The following is a 16,396-nucleotide window of genomic DNA, read 5'->3' on the forward strand; positions in this document are numbered from 1 at the left end:
TAATGTGTCACAGCCACTACAGCCTGCTCAATTTTTTTATATTAATTAAAATGCAACAATGACACAAAGAAAAAAAAAAAAAAAAAGGTCATCCGCCGCCTCGTCCCTTCAGCTCACAGCCGTCACACACTCGTCCTGAGACTTTGTGTATTTATTTGTGTGTGTGTGTGTGTTGAAAAACCAAACGTTTTCTGACTGAAGTTGAAGCGGAGCTGCGAGTGCTAAAATATACATGAAGCAGGGAGCTGCATGAACGTGGTCCATGTCCTGCATGGGGAGCAGTTACGAGCTGTGTCATGTGTCGGCTGCTTTGTGCAGGGCTTTCATCAGCCTCCGTCACTGAGACGTTCCCCTCTCCCTCCTCCCTGCTCCCTGCTCCACTTCACACGGCGTAGAGAAAAGCATTCACACTCCCTCCCTGCTGCCCCGGCTGCTGTGCCGCACTACTGCGTGTAAAAGTCTTAAAGCATGCTGTTCTTGTGTCAGTGTACCAATGGCGGCTCTTTTTACGGGCATCGGCGTCACATCGCCTTGCCGATGCATTCCGCGCGTTACATTCGGAGGATTCTTTTACAGCATTCGTAACAGATTTGAATCCTTTGTCTTCTTTTTTTTTTCTGACACAACAAGGTGACACGGCGACGGCCTCGTTGCCACGCGGATACCTGCCGTCTGCTCTTCCCGATAATATGCTTCCGTGTTTCTTCACGTCGTAACGTTACCACGAGATCTTTATTATTTTCATTGCATTCCTTGTGCAGACCACGTCTTTGTATTTTAGTTAGTTTATTTCTTAAGTGAGCCATCTTTTAAGTTCCCACTGAAGTCGAGAACAACAGAGTATTTGTCCTCCAGCGTCTTTTCTCAGACACCAGCGGGTTTCTCAATTGAAATTGAAAGCCATGCTTTTAGCGCTAAGGTTGTTTGATTATCCACTGAGAGGGAGCTGTGCTGGATTCCATTCCTTTCATCGTGCTTTAACCAGCGTGAGCTGGCTCCCCTTGTCATATTTTATGAGAGGTGGTTTTCGGTGCCTCTCCTTTATGCAGATATTGGGGCGGCCCCTCCTCGGTCTGGTCTTCAAGAGGTGGATATTGGTTTTGACAAGAGAGATCACCCTGCCACCTTCGCTCTCACCAGGCTGCCGGCCCGACTGCTCAACTGCGCTGGATATTCTTGGCCTCGCGCTCATGCAAATTACTCTTGGTGAAAAGGAAGATGCCGGATGCGTCCACAGGTGTTTTTTCAGAAAGCGTCTCAGTGACAGGAACATTACACCGGGCTTGAAACCTCATTGACCCTTCGCACTCCCAGGTGAGATGAGGGTGGATTCATATGCTGCCACTGAGCCATATATGCTCTTGATATGCAGTAATACTCTTGAGTTAATACCCACATCAGAGTACAGGGGTCCAAGTATCCATTCAAATATATGGATTACGGGGTGGCGTAGAGCCTTTTCACGGCACCGTGCGCTGCCATTTACAGGATTCTTTTGCCTTTCACCGATAAGTGTTCCTGCTTCCTTTGCCCACTGCCACTGAATGTGCACACGTGGACCCCGCAGAGCTTACTGCTGTCGCCTAATGCAGTGCCTCGGCTTATCTGCACAACTCCGCCATGTCCCCAAACAGAAGGCATTGATGGCGGTGTGTGGTTGAAGTGAACGGGGATAATGAGCTATGCATTTCGCTGGCTATAGTTCCAGCGTGCATGAAGCCAGATCCACAAACCCTTACCGAAAAGCATGCACGTCTACTTGAGCGCTCTTCACTACAAGACGGAACTGAAGGTCAAAGAGGGGGGAGGACCATGTTGATGTCTGAGCAGAAACCATAAAGTCACGATGATGTTCACGTGTGTCCTTTCACTCACCCTTTATCCACTTTTACTAACTAAGTAGAGGGCTTTGCATGATTGCCTGGATGAGTGTTTCCCCTTAACGCTGCATTGCTTTTGTCCACTCGTTCCTTCTCCGTCTGTGTAATTGTACGTGTGACGTGTGAACTGTAAATCCCAGCTGCTGGCAGGTTGTCTGCTCCTGCAGTGCTGCGTATTCCGCTGAGCCATTGGCTGGAGGGCTATTGGTTTTTCTTAAGCAGGCAAACATCGTGAAAGATAACACAAAGAGGAGCTAGGTAGTTTTTATTTTCTCCTTCGCCAGTCGGATAGATTGTGGCGGGGGGGAACAAGGGGAGGGGGGCAGGCCGCATTTGTCTCTGCTCTCTCCCCGCTGAAAAAGATAGAGTAGCTGTGTGGAATAAAGGAGATGCTTCTCTCTCTATCACACTCCATCAGCATTATTTACCAGACCTGCCAGTTGCTTTGTACAGCACCTCTCCCTGCCAAGTAGGCGACTGGCGCACAACCAGGGGCTAGTGACAACAGGCTACAGTGGGAAGCAAGGAGAGCTGTGTGGACGAGCCAAGTCTATTCATTCCCCCGGGCCGCCGAGTGAAGCCCGGAACTCTATCTGCTCTCACCGAGGAGAACACAGCACTTTATGGATTTATTTTATCATACGCTATGCGAGGAAGTGATCATAAACCCGGGCCTATCTTTTTGAATCAGGGTTGCATTGCCACAGAGAGCTCAGTGTTGCAAGACTGATATGGTTTGTCGCAGCCATTATAAACCTATTTGATAACCCCGAGCTGAAGTTAAAAGGCGCTGAATAACTGCGAGGCTTTGAGCGCGCTGTGCGTACGTAGCCTCCTCTGAACTGGAGGTGAATTACACGTGTCAGAGAGGGCCGTAATAAATGCACGTTCGTTTGTCATCCCAAGCCGCACTCCCATCATACCCCCCACCCCACCACCCCCCTCCCTCGCAGAACCTATGGAAACATCAGCACTCTGGGCTTTGACACAGAAAAGTGATTTTTTTTTCTTTTTTTTTCGCTGTGTGTCACAGATGGTGGGAAAGCCTTTGTAATGCTAATATAATATCACACTGTGTCGGCCTAGCTGCGCAGTTCGCTCTGCGTGCCAAGAAGACTGGCCGGGGAGTGATTTACCAGTAAGGGGAGAAAAAGACCTCCCTCGGTTTACACTGAAAGGCTGCGTGGTTGGCGGGTCCAAGCGCTCGGCCTGCTGCGACGGGGCACGCCTTTACTTTATTGATTCCGCGGTCCGTCCAGCGCTATGTACTGTTAATTAACATCGTCTCAAAGTGTTTGTCACATTGTGCGCGCTTAGAAAAAAAGGATATTACAAAGAGGGGCTCGGCATTAAAAACAGCAGGCAGCATGTAGTTGCTGATTTTTCTGAAACAAAGGCAAAGGGGCTGGAAATTAAACAAAAGGAAAGAAAAACCTGCTCATGATATTGAAACAAGAATACACAAATGTTCTTCAATAAAATAGTGTTTCCTTGTCCTATAAAAGCAAGTGTTTTGAGTGAAAGGTGCCTCACTCCCTAAAATGATGGTCTTACCACCAATGTGACGCCACCTCCCTACAAACGAGCCAATAGCAGGCCACTTCCCCGGGTCTTAGCCAATGACTTTAAGCCTCCTTACTGGCTGCCGCGGGAGGAGGAGACGGGCGGCATTGATGTCTTTCTCTAGCTGCGCCACGTCACATTGTTGTCTATTCGATTTCCAGCCCCCATCCCTGGTATTTGAATCACAAGGGGGAGCGTTTCATATCCTTGCTGGGAGAAGAAGGGTGATCTTGTCTATCTGAAGGAGCATGTTGGATTAAGGGGGTTATTTCCCCAGAGAGGGGGATATGAGAGTGAGTGTCACTCAGGCAGCACTCACTCTCACACTGCCTCTGCATGTTGCCAGGGAGCTCCGGCTTTGACTCCCCCCCCTCCTCACGCTCCCCCTCCACCCTCTCCTCTCCACTTCTTTCTCCACCCTTCTCTCCTTCCTCATGTAATCCTTGGCTTTTTGCCTTCCCTTCCTCTCCTCTTCCTCTGTCTCGTACACATCCTCTTCCTCATCGTCGCTACCATCTCGTCTTTCCCTGCTGTTTTTTCGGTGCCCGCCCCGCGGGGAATGGAGCATTGCGTGGTTTGGAGGATGGTTGTTATTCCAATCACACCTCCGATGCAGCGAGGGTCCAGTAAAGTACAGAATAATTGGCAGGTTCCAGCAGCTACAAACTGGCATTCTATTTTAGTATGAATATGAGAGCGTGTGTGTGTGTGTGTGTGTGTGTGTGTGCGCGTGTGTGTGTGTGTGTGTGTGTGATGAGAAGGGGCTGCTGTAGGTGCGCCATTCGGAGGTCACTTCATTAATTAATGGCTCTTGTGTTACGTGCATGTTCTCACATTCTGTTTGTCAGTGATGTAGTGACAAAAGAGCTTGCCACTGACAAAAAACAGAAACATCGACCAAAGGACAAATGACCACTGACGGATAAAAAAAACCCAAATTAAAACAAACAGTTTCACAGTTTAGTTAAAGCAGCCGATAACATATTTGGCGGTTAAGATTTGGCTTCATTTTTCCGCCTGTTTCTCCCTCAATATTCAGCTCCCCTCTGCGTTATTTATGCCCATGCTGTAAATATGATTCCCACTTTTCAAAAAGAAGAGTAATGGTGCAAGAGCAGCCGATGTTTGGTAATCACGCACACCTAATTAACGCAAGGTCGTCCTGGTCAGAGGTCATAGGTCGTCTGTGCTCATCCTCTGTCACTGACCGATAGGACTCCGGGGTTTTACCGCTAATACACACCAACGGAGCCAAGCGGGCCGGCTAATAATGCGCGTGGACTATGAGCGTTAGGGAAAATAAACCGGCGCTATCTCCTGGCAAACACATTGACCCGCAGACTCGATGGAACACGTCTCCCATAGGTGCACCGCTCCATTGATTAGCAATTGATGCCAGTCGTACCGAACACTGATATTGAGTGGGATTTTGCTTTCTTGCACCATCTCCGCTTTAGGCCCAAGCCTGTTCCCGGAAAGGTTGAATTAAAACAGGTAGCGCGTGGCTCTGGGTCGTCACATTTTTTTGCTTTTCTCAGCTGTGATTGGCTATCACGGAGGCCGGCGCCGTAGCGACCATCATCACTTCTTTCTCTGATGCCCTTTCCCTGAAATCCAGTATCACCTTCATGGTCTTCTCATTATGAAGGACTTTATATCTAGTTCTTACATGAGCAGACGCGCACGGCGTCCACGCGTTAGACACAATATCGAACGCAAGCACACACAGATACAGGTACATGAAAACACAAACTCTGACGCATATCTCTCAATAACCAGAGCAGAATGCTGCATTTGTTCATCCATTGTGAGGAGCAAACACATACACACACACTTAAGAGAAGAAAGGCATTGGGCCCGAAAATTGCATAAATGTCAATTATTCTGGAGCTTATGTGCAAGAGGTAGAACAAAGTGGTGGTAATAAAAAATATTGATCACTTCAACCCATAATGCGTCTGACAGCCATTGTTGAAGCAGAAACCGGCATTGACAAAGTGCCTTTGCAGGCATGTAAACCTGCAGGACATTATGTCGCCATATTAGCACTGATCACCGCAGTGTAATGCCCCCCCCCCGATCCCCTCAGACTGATTGAGATTCAGAAAAGCAAACGAAGCGTAGCTCTAATAAAAGCACCTGTTGGAAACATGATAATTGCATCTCTGATGGCTGACCTTTTTTTTTTACTGTTGCAATAAAGATGATTCGATGCATGCATTGTGTGCGTGTGTTTGTGTGTGTCAGTCAAGTGTTGAAAGGCGTCATGATTGGTAGTTCTGCTCTGTGTTTCTGGGGAGGGGATGGGTGTTCTGTATTTATCCACAGTTACTCATACATCAGCATGTTTTTAACATGAGTGGGAGCACTGCGTAATGAGTGAATGTGTGTGTGTGAACTTGTATGCACAGCCTCATTAAATACGCAATCGTTTCATAAGACTGACCCTTCAAGAGCAGTGGGTGGACCAAACATAGATTTGCTCAAATGAGCAAATGAATCTGTAATATCAAAGTTTATGGTGTGTAAATCTATGTGAGTGTGTGTGTGTGCGTGTGCAGTTTAGTACAAATGCATGTTAAATATTACACTGCACTCTCAGTTTCTGTGATGGAATAATTTAGTTGTACATGCCTCAGCCATTCTTGCCCTGCTCTGTGTGTTCCTGTGCGGGGCTTGTTACACTAACCAAGATGCTTTTTGTTATCGTCCTCGCGTTCACTGGATGTGCGTGTACCATCAAAAGATCGCTGTACGTGGGAGAAAGATACATCCATAGTGAGATTACCATTGCTCCTGTCTCATTAGCAGCAGTGCTGAGGCCCTAAGCTGCTTCGTGTGCCCCATTGGAACAGCTGATGAGGCTTGACGAAGTGACCTTTAGCAACCTAATCAAATTTTAACACTTTGCCTACTACCTGCCTTACTGCCATTCTTCTCTCTGCCATTTACCGGAGGGCTCCATCCCCATTTAGACCATCGCCTTTTTTTAATTTGAGCCGAAGCCTCGTTTCAATTTATCGTCCCTACGAACGGAGCAGCGTTGTAAACACATGCGGCGGCAGTCTGCGCCGGCTTGCAGTGATGTTTTCTAATCGCTTGTTTCTCTCCTCACTCTCGACCTTCCCCCTGCTTTCGTTTCTCTTGGTGCTGAGGAACTCAGGTTGTGTAAAAGAGGTTAAGTATCAGCCAATGTAAAATCATTATACATCAAGTTATACATCTTTTAAAGTGTTTGTTTTCTTTAGTCTTTTAATAATGTGTCTCTATAAATAAGTAAATCTTTGAGAATAACAAATATCTCTATACATTTATCTGCCATCTCGTTCAGCTGCGCATATTTTTCCATTCTTATAAATACCCATTACCCAATAACATATGAGCCACGTGCAAACGCCTAGGTGGAACACATTACACAAAGCACTATTTCACTGTGCATTGATTAAATATACAGATGTACTGTTTTAAAAACAACTTCAATCATATGAAATGAATTTTCTTGTTAAAGCACACAGTGTAAATGTGTTAAAGCTGTAATGGATTCCCTCCATTTAATTACAATTGCTGATACAATACACAAACCAGTCTGGAATAAACTTGAAAAATATAACAGAGTCTAATGCAATAGTTGAAGCCAAATTAAATTGCAATATATTGCAATAGAATAGAATTTAGCAACCTGGTGTGAATGTTACCGTATTTTTCCTGGCTCTTACTCAGATATGCATCCAATCCACTGAACAGCTCGAAACTAATAATGAATATATATATATATATATATATATATATATATATATATATATATATATATATATATATATATATATATATATATATATATATAAAAGTAAAAGTTTCCCACCACAGACCATTTCTGCTGCCCCCCCCCCCCCCCCCCCCCAAACTATTGCTATCACTTAAAACTGGAGTTCTGTTCCGACACTGACTGGAAATTCGGGCTCATGTTAGAGAAAATGGGGGAGCTGGAATCTGGTACCAGTATTGAATTCCATAAGAATTCAGTACACATTTGTATCCATCTATGGGTTCAAACCTGGCCAGCACCTCTCTGGGTGGAGTTTTCCTGCGTTCCCGTTTAATTGGTGATTCAATGGGAGAGTGAACGGTTGTATGTCTCTATGGTATGTCGTCTGCGACAGCCTGTTGTTAGCTGAGATTGACTCTGGTCCCCCCGGGACCCTCTAAGGATAAGCTGTGTACAAGATCACTGACTATTTATTGGTTATATTTTTCTCTGCAACGTCGGGAAGTCAATGTTTAAGTCAAGCCTGATCTGGTTTACACGTTCTCTTCCACACAGTGGAAACGGGTGTTTCCATCTGGATTGAAGCGTCCCATCGGGGCTTCGGTATGGAGCTCTTCCTGCCACACTGACTAGACTCCTTCAGGCTGAAGGTTCATTGTTGAACTTGGAATTAGCAGCTTAACATCTCAACTCATGTCCAACTACAAGCCGCAATAAGTTTCCACATATTGCGGCCTTCCTCTGTGGATGGTGCTGCTCAGTTGTCATAGAGATGGTTTGGGGTTTTCAGTCGTGGGTTGATTTAGATCTTGTTTTTTGTAAGTGAAACAATAAAATTGTGTTTAGGCAATCTGGAAGAGTTTTGTTGGTGAGCTATCAGATCGTATGCTGGTACCACTTTTTACATCTAGACAACGGACAGAAACCGTAAAGCTAAAAGCATTGAGAGATTTCTCCCCAGATACTGAACGGTTTGTAAATACTGAATTTTAATTGTATCTGTGGGCAAGAGGCCTAATCACTGCTGTGTTGTGTTGGAAAGTGTCTTGACAGACAGTTAGGGAACAAAAGTCTTCAAAACTTTTAAACGAGTCTGAAAAACTAAAGAAAAGATTCACACGGCTGAAATTACAACACAAGTTGTATTTAGGAACAGTATTTGCATTGCAAATTATTCACAATTAATTTATTATTCCCAAGTTATTGACAGCAACTGCAGACTTGCACCCTTAAATTAGGTGAAGCATTTTCCATTAAAGTGTAAGCTACAAGTTAGCTAAATGCAGATGAGATAGTTCAAATTCACTCATCTATTAATTAAACCACGTACTTAGCTTGGATTACGCCCTGTCAAATTATTATATAATGAATCTGAACAGAAGCTTTATCTCATTAAGAAGAAAATACTAATTGACCAATTGAACAGTCTCCAAAGCTGGATTCTGACATATGAGGCCCGTACCTTTATTGTGAAGCAGACTGAGGCGTTCGGGCGAACAGACACTTGTCCAGATGTGGCTCTGCAGGTTTTGCTGTGCTGATAAAGATCCAGCTCTATAATCCTGATTCACACTCAATCTCTACTTATCAGATGCTTCCTGGGCTCTCCAGCAGCCTGTGGTTGACGATGATTACCTCAAGCGGAAACCACATCTCTGCCATCACCATGCCGGCCATGTCAGGGATTTTAGGTGAGGACGTTAGATTAAATACAGATACAAACAGCTGATGCAGAAGATTTTCATGTGTCAAAATGACTAAAGCAAAAATATTATTCTTTCAGTAGAATAATAATTTTACAAAATACAAATTGGAAATGTGCTCGTAAGCATTGATTGTGAGTCATGAGAAAATTGGGATTAAAAAATGTATCTTTTCTTATTCAAAGCAGCTATTATCGATATGTTTAAATTAAAATTTTATTAGAATTTATTGTGAAAAGTGTCACTTACAGCGATTAACCAACTGAGAATCGTTAAACTGCTCTCAGGGCTTATGGGTCCATGAATCATATGTTATTGTCATTTTCATGGCTCGCAACTTTACTTTGGTTCACTCTAACAGCAGAAACGCCACTAATAAACTTACTTATAGAAAAAATGATGCAGAAAGTAATGGACATGAAATTGACACAGGTCTGTCTGATTACTTCATGTAATTCCAACGTGTGCCGCGGTGTGATATACATTTATTTCAGTATCGGTACTGGAATAAACACTCACAACTCACTTGTCTTCGCAGGCACGGAACATGTTAGCGTGTTGGCGTCCAGTCGGCTGCGGCTTGAGCGTTAATTTCAAGTGAAGCGTTTAACAAATGTGAGAGAGATGCAAAGTGTTTGATCTGTCGGCCATTGGCGGCGTTTGGTCTTTGAGGTTGGCTCTGTGTGCCCGTTCCCCATCGGAGCAGGAGAGGTCTGACATATCGGCTGTGAGGAGGCCTGTTGACCTTCGACAGCAACGCTAATGCATGTGAGGCAGAGAAAAAAAAGGGAAGAGAGCTGAAGAGCTTCTGCTTCCTCTGCGTCATGGAGCAGAGCACTGAAGATAAACAGTTTCTGAGTGGTCGAGAAAGTTTGTCCTCGTGACAATAATAGGACAGGTTCAATTTCATCCCTAACAGGGTGAAAAAGGAGATTTCATTTTCTTGTTTTTAAAAAAAGTGAAAATAGTTATTTTTATTCATGTTGGATTTGAGTACATCATGGGAATAAGTGCCAGGAAAGGTTGTGGTTCCCTGTTGGAATGTATTTGTTGTGCTGCTCGCAGTCACCTATAATTAACCCCGCTTGTGTGTTTAATTCATTGCCAGGAGAAAACCCAGAAGAAGGGCGTTTTGCCTGAAACGTCCATCTGGCAGTATTAGAAAGTCAAATTGGAGCGCTATCCCAGTCTTTCCTTTTTTATTAGCTACATTTAAGATCCAACGCCACAGGCGCCAAGATCTAATCAGGAGTTGAGCGCGTTGTTTCTTAATTTTGATTAATTCATAGTGCAAACCTAGGCCGGTGAAGCCTCGCTTTCCGCATAAAGGTGCTGAGACTCTCGTTGTGGAACTGACTGATGGTTTTCGGATTTCTGTTTAGCCGTGCCTGTATTGTGTTTGTGTTTCTCCGTACTATATACCACATTTTGTTGCACGCTCACTGGGTAGTGGCGTTTGAGGTCAACCAGCCGAGGCAGCCTGCTCTGAAACTGTACACCTGTGCTGAAAAGAGGAGTCGCCATTTCACCGCTGTCTGTTTGGATCAGTGTTCCCTGTGGCGCTGTGCCCTCTCTGAGAGCTTCTCTGCTGGGGATCTGTTCCTTGACCCCTAACTCTTTCCCTCTGTTGACACAATGGGCCCTTTGTAGCACGAATGCTGCTGCTGCTGTGGGACTTTGCTTCATCTGTTTGACAATTATACACAATCCCACTCCAGCCATGCCTCTTGTTGCAGCTCCACTGGAGAGAAACGCAATCGAAACGAGGAGAGATGTAGTGAAACGGGGACCTGCGAAGAGGCTTGCAGGAATTAGATTGTGGTACTGATAAGTCCCATATAGAGCAAGTAAACATGTTCTTATCTTGTTATCCAGCTTGCACATTAACACATGGTGTGTGGAGGAGGTGGAGTGGAGCTTAAAAGGATGAAGCAAATCTAATCATTACGTCTGACTTTTCCCACTCTCTGCTCTTTGTCTCTATTTCTGTTTGTCATGGTGCAAAGAACCCCGGCGCACATGCAGCGGACAAAGGCGGGGTCAGAAGTGAGAGCCATTTTCCTACACCTGCTCTGTGCTCCAGGAATGAGTGCTCAGTGATTACGTGGCCTAATGTGTGGTGTTTAAAGAGCGGTTTCCAGCTGCAGAGTTAAATGATGGTGCCCTCTGCGAAGTATTAATGATGTGGATGGATGAATCAGGTCCGCACAAACCTGTTGACGGCGGGCGCGGCACTCTCTCTTAAAGCTGCACCCTGACATCAGGCTTAACCGCTTGGCAAATTGGACATGCTTGTTGGCTGTAGCTCCAATTTATGAGCGTTCTCTATTGCAGTTAGTCCATCTTCATTATTGAAATGGCCTCATATCAGGTCTTGACAGTTGTGGAGACAAAGCCACCTCTGTCTCCACAACTGTCAAGACCCGATATGAGCGTGGGGTACAGGAGAATCATGGACAATGTGGAGAATAAACAGTTGCGGCATTGGGGCTGGTTAGCAGGGGGGGGGTTGGGAGTGTTGTAAAATGTTCTTTTCTCCCCCCCCGTCTCACTCTCTCCCCCTTCACGCGATTGCATGTGCAGCCTCCTCCAATGGACGCTGATGTTGTGGATGGTCAGCCTTGGGGGTTGGTTTAACACACATGCAGTTGGGCATAAGCACACACAAACACACACACACACACACACGCAGAGGCACCGCTACACATCCACAGGCAGCTGTAGGCGCTGAGTTCTGGCAGGATCTCTGTAGCGTTACCAGCATCCCAGCTGTGTTGTGTCGCTCTCACTCTGTAGACGCACTGCTCGGTGGCTGCAGCCCATTTCTGAGCCTGTGGATTGTTGCGTTGATAAATCCAGGCTTAGCTCATCTGGGTCAGCCAGTTGAGTAGGGATATCCAATTCCAATTCATGCTTTGTTGAAGGTGGATGTATCTGTTGCAAGATGTAGAATTTCAATTTCTCAGTTTGGCGAGTTGATGCAAGATAACCCCCAAAACATCTCTCGTCTCTGTAAATGCCATGCGCACTTAAGCCTCGACTACGAAGGGAAGCATGGGTCCTGGCTGGGTCTACCTACAGGGTTCTTGTACCTGCTGCACACATAAGCAATTGTGATGGCTCATGAGGTAATCACCCACTGAGCCAGTGTGTATCTATGCAACTGTAAGCTGAAGCAGTGGTTCCCTTCACGTAGCTCCTCTCAGGTCAGTGAACAGCTAATGACATTTAGAAGCAATAGGATGAAAGAAGATGGCACTTGTTTGTAGTCAGGCGCACACCACCTTTGTCTTATTGTCTGCCGTCTTTCTTAATCTCCCAGCCACCGTTTTCACACCACAAGGAGATCATGTTATTAGATCCCATCCCCTGGCTCATTTGTCATCCTGCAGCACCGCTCGTCCAGAGAAGCAGCTGAAAAAAGAAAACAATATAAACTGGCAGGATCCCACAACATCAAATGCTCATTGTATACTAGCTCAGAGTTTCTTGTATGATCATTATTCTTTCAGGAATCCTACAAGGTTAATATCATTTTTCTTCCACCCAACGTTTGAGAGGCTGACAAAACTTCACCATTCTTTTCTCTCCACCTTAACGTATGATTTTATTTCACGTCGTACCCGGTGCACTGCAGCTCAATGCGCTCAATACCCCCCCCCCCCTTCCCGCCCACCTTCACTTCAGTAAAAAAGTATTGCCAGTGTCGCATCTTTGAATCTGTCTTCTCTGAGGCGGGGTTGTTTCGCAATGTCGAGGCACACAGAAGGGAGGGAGTGAGCTAATTACAATAAACAAATATGCTCAGAGCTGCTTATGTAAGGTTCGCATGGGTTAACGACTCTGCTATAAAAGTTAAATGAAGCTTAAAATAGGATAGTGTGGCATACAGTTGCCATAGTGATCTCATCTGTGACTTGTGTACTTTCTTGGTTGGTAAAGTTTGAATTAATGTGATAGGAATCTGTGGGACAGAGAAGAAACGAGTGCCCCAAGGGACACTTTGATGTCTCAATCATGTTTGAATTCTTCAACAACCGCATGTTCATGTTTGACTTCCTTTGTTGAAATGACATTTAATGCAATCCTGTTAATGTTACTCTGCATTAGACAGTGTTGCAGTCACCCTCTAACGATCCCGTTTGCACTCACTTCCCTTTCTGTCTTCTCTGTTTGTCTCTGGCTCCCTCTTTCAACAGGTGGGACAGTCAAAATGTTGCGTAGGAGGTGAAGCATTGAGCCGTATTGATGGATGTGTTAACAGACACCAGTCTCACCCTGATCGTGAAGACTTCAGGACCAGGAAGTGCAGATGTAGTCGAGAACACAGGTGAAAACTTTTTTCTTCCATTTGTTACTTGTTAACGTAATTAACTTCTTATAAATTTGAAAATGTGTATAAGAATGTCAAATTGCCCTTTGTACTGTTTGATGGTTTGCTTGAAACCTTAAGAGATGCTTGCTTGTCGACCTAAAGGAAGAATTTCAAGCATTTGTTAGAATAAATGTGTCAAGCAGGAAGGAGGAGGACTCGGACGCAGAGGGTTCAGCTGATATTGCTTTTTATTAATGACAAGAAAAAACTGAAAATCTCTCTTAACGAGGAAACAAAGGTCGCGATCAAAGTTCAAAAGGAAAAAACTCTAAATCTCTCTTAATGAGGAAAAAGGTTGAGATCAAAATTCAAAAGGCAAAAACTCAAAATCTCTCTTAAACGAGGAAATGTAACAGGGATCAAAAGGACGTGACAAACGTTATCGGACTTGACTTGACTCGTGACGTGAGGGCTGGTGTGCAGGGCAAAACAACAAGACACACTGGCACAGGACAAGGGGCGACGCAGACTATAAGTACCCATGAGGGAGTTGTGGGAACAGGTGGACACAATCAGGAATCAGGGGAGACAATCAGACTGGTGACACATGAGGAAGGGCAAGGGACCTGAAACGAGAGGGAGTTAGTTTCCAAAATAAAACAGGAAGTCAAAAAACAACTGGAGACAGGACAAAAACGCAACTTGACATACAGGTGTGACAAAATGAAAGCTTAATGAGAACAGTTTCTATCGCAATAGTTTAAAAACTTCGAAAAGACAATTAGTATCACCACAAACCAGTGAGATTTCTTTAAATTACATTTTGACACTTAGTTTTAAGCTCTTTGGCAAGAAGGGGAGTGTGGGGGGCCATCCTATCTTTTTTTAAACGAAAAGTGGAAGAGAAAGATGAAACGTAAATGAAGTTTTCCAAGCTATCGATAATCCTCTTTCCTGATGCTTCCCCAATTCAGAAAAACGAGATCTACCCTTTCTCATAAAGAGAAGAAATAGGAAAGAAATAGGGTGCAACTATTAATTTCTTTCACACTCATTCGCAGATATTCGACAAACAAAACAGTTTATATTTAGGGCATACCTGCTTCTCTCAATATTATAAACCATTGGTATTGATATTTCCCTGAGGAAAGATCTAGAACGTCTATGACAGGGGTGCCCACACTTTTCCGGCTCGTGAGTTACTTTTCAACTAATCAGGGGGGGGGGGGGGGGGCGACCGGTAAATAGTGGCCGTGACGCGCTCCAACAGCGCATAACGCGTCGATATGGAGAAAACAACGAGCTTCTCATCTGTCACAAGCATCCCGCTTACTGGTGTCAGCCTGGGTGGCTTTGGAATTAAATTAAATGCGTCCGTTAGTAAGCAAGAATCGCTAATTAGCATTAGCATTAGTTTCGGTAGACCGCGCATGCGTGACGTCATTTTTGTATCGATGGCACGCGATCGACTGGTACTGCCTTTGAGATCGACCGGTCGATCGCGTGCAACGTATTGGGCACCGCTGGTCTAAAACGTAATTCAGGTTGATCAGCGGTGCAGCTCCTTCTGTGTTTTTAATGTAAGCGGATGCAGTGTGCATTCTTCACTCTCCACACCTTCCTGAGGTTTACCTCTACCAAACAGGCCGGATCCTTAGATGAGGTTTATCACAGTGTTTCAGCTCGGGTCTGGCTCAATCGTAACTGACCGGTCGGTCTCCACTGTGAGAATCACACAAATTATTCCCAGCACTTGTCTGTTCAGCGGGAAAAAGAGGATGGAGAATGTGGCTAGAAAAAGAAAAAAGAGGGTAAGCGGCTCTGTTGAGCAGGAATAGGGCAGCTCTCTGAGGAGGACGGCCATGAATCATGCTGCAGTTACTCACCACTTATTATGAACATCCTGTACTTGCCGGATTGATTTCCCCCCACCATTCACAAAATGTCACATAGTGAAGATGGAGACATAGGTGGCTGGCCTACCAGCTCGGATGAGTGAACGCCCCGGGTGGCTGAGCTGCAGAAAGGCTAGCTCTGCATTTTACCGACGTAAAAGCATCCACATAGCAGGGATAAGGAGACGGGGAGATGGAAGAGGGATGAAAAGGGGGGATGGGAGCTTGGAATGATTTCAAAAAGCCATTAAAAGGAAGGAAAGGCCATGTCAGCTTTTTTTATTCGCATGGTACTCTTAATTTTGATGTTTGAGTTGGATTCTTGTTAATATCAGGGGCTGATTTTATTTAGTTTTGGTCTCGTTTATAAAGTGACTAAAGGTGGATTTTAAAAGGGAAGAGAGAACGAACCTGGTTGTTTGTTCCTGTGTTGGCATCTGACGCACTAATAAATGAGGCACTGACCGAGGCAACTTTTCTTCTCTATCATGTCCGGCGGCACGGGCTCGCCCTGGCACTGGCTGTACCTCAGGTGAATGAAGCCCTGACTACCATGGCTAGGAAGATATTGGTGACTGTGAGTGCTAACGGCTCCGGTCTGGTCTGGTCTAGTTTTTTGGCGGCGGTCAGGCTGTCTAGCACGGCTGGGCTCGACAGCGCTGGGGATCAGAAGAGCATCACCTCCTGCCAGCCGCCGGGTTCCTTCCATATGCTTAGTGGTGAATGTCCATGCCAGCTTGCCTGAGCTGTGTCACGTCCGGCCTCAGTTCCTATGCAAGGAGTACTTCTACTGATAACACAATTACAACAGTGCAACTGTGTTGGGATTATCTCTGAGGGTATGATGCTTGTTTTTATTAGTGCATGAGCTGCTCTCTCTGCAATGCTAGATATTGAATTCTGGCAGCAGTGAGAGCTTTGGATGTTTATCTTGTTTACATTTGCCAGCTCAGACAGAGTAGTAACGTTTCGGTTTAACGTATCAGTGAATGTGCGGGTGTCTATCCCCCTTTGACCTCTAGTGTCAAACTTAATTTGTTCTTTACATTATCGTTGTAAGACCCTGTCACTCTGTTTGTGTGTGTACCTTGTGCACCTGTCGGACTGACTGATCTGTGGCACATTCTGAACAGCTGAAGAGCTAATGGTCCAGCTGGAGACAGATGGCCTCTCGATAACACTATACCCCCGGGCCAATACTCACACTCTATCACTCTCCCTCTCTCACACACACACACACACACACACACACACACACACACACACACACACAC

General features: G+C 45.2%; 1 protein-coding gene across 1 annotated transcript in view; it reads left to right on the forward strand.

The window, feature by feature from the left end:
- The window catches only part of nexmifb (neurite extension and migration factor b), a 47,548-nt gene that overhangs the window by 21,913 nt on the left and 9,239 nt on the right, over positions 1-16,396 (forward strand). The window contains exon 2 of the mRNA XM_040172788.2: positions 13,112-13,242. Coding sequence (XP_040028722.1) covers positions 13,161-13,242 — 82 coding nt within the window. The 5' untranslated portion in view covers positions 13,112-13,160. The remainder of the gene's footprint in view (positions 1-13,111; positions 13,243-16,396) is intronic.

Source organism: Gasterosteus aculeatus, chromosome 4, assembly GCF_964276395.1.
Source record: "Gasterosteus aculeatus chromosome 4, fGasAcu3.hap1.1, whole genome shotgun sequence".
Taxonomy (NCBI): domain Eukaryota; kingdom Metazoa; phylum Chordata; class Actinopteri; order Perciformes; family Gasterosteidae; genus Gasterosteus; species Gasterosteus aculeatus.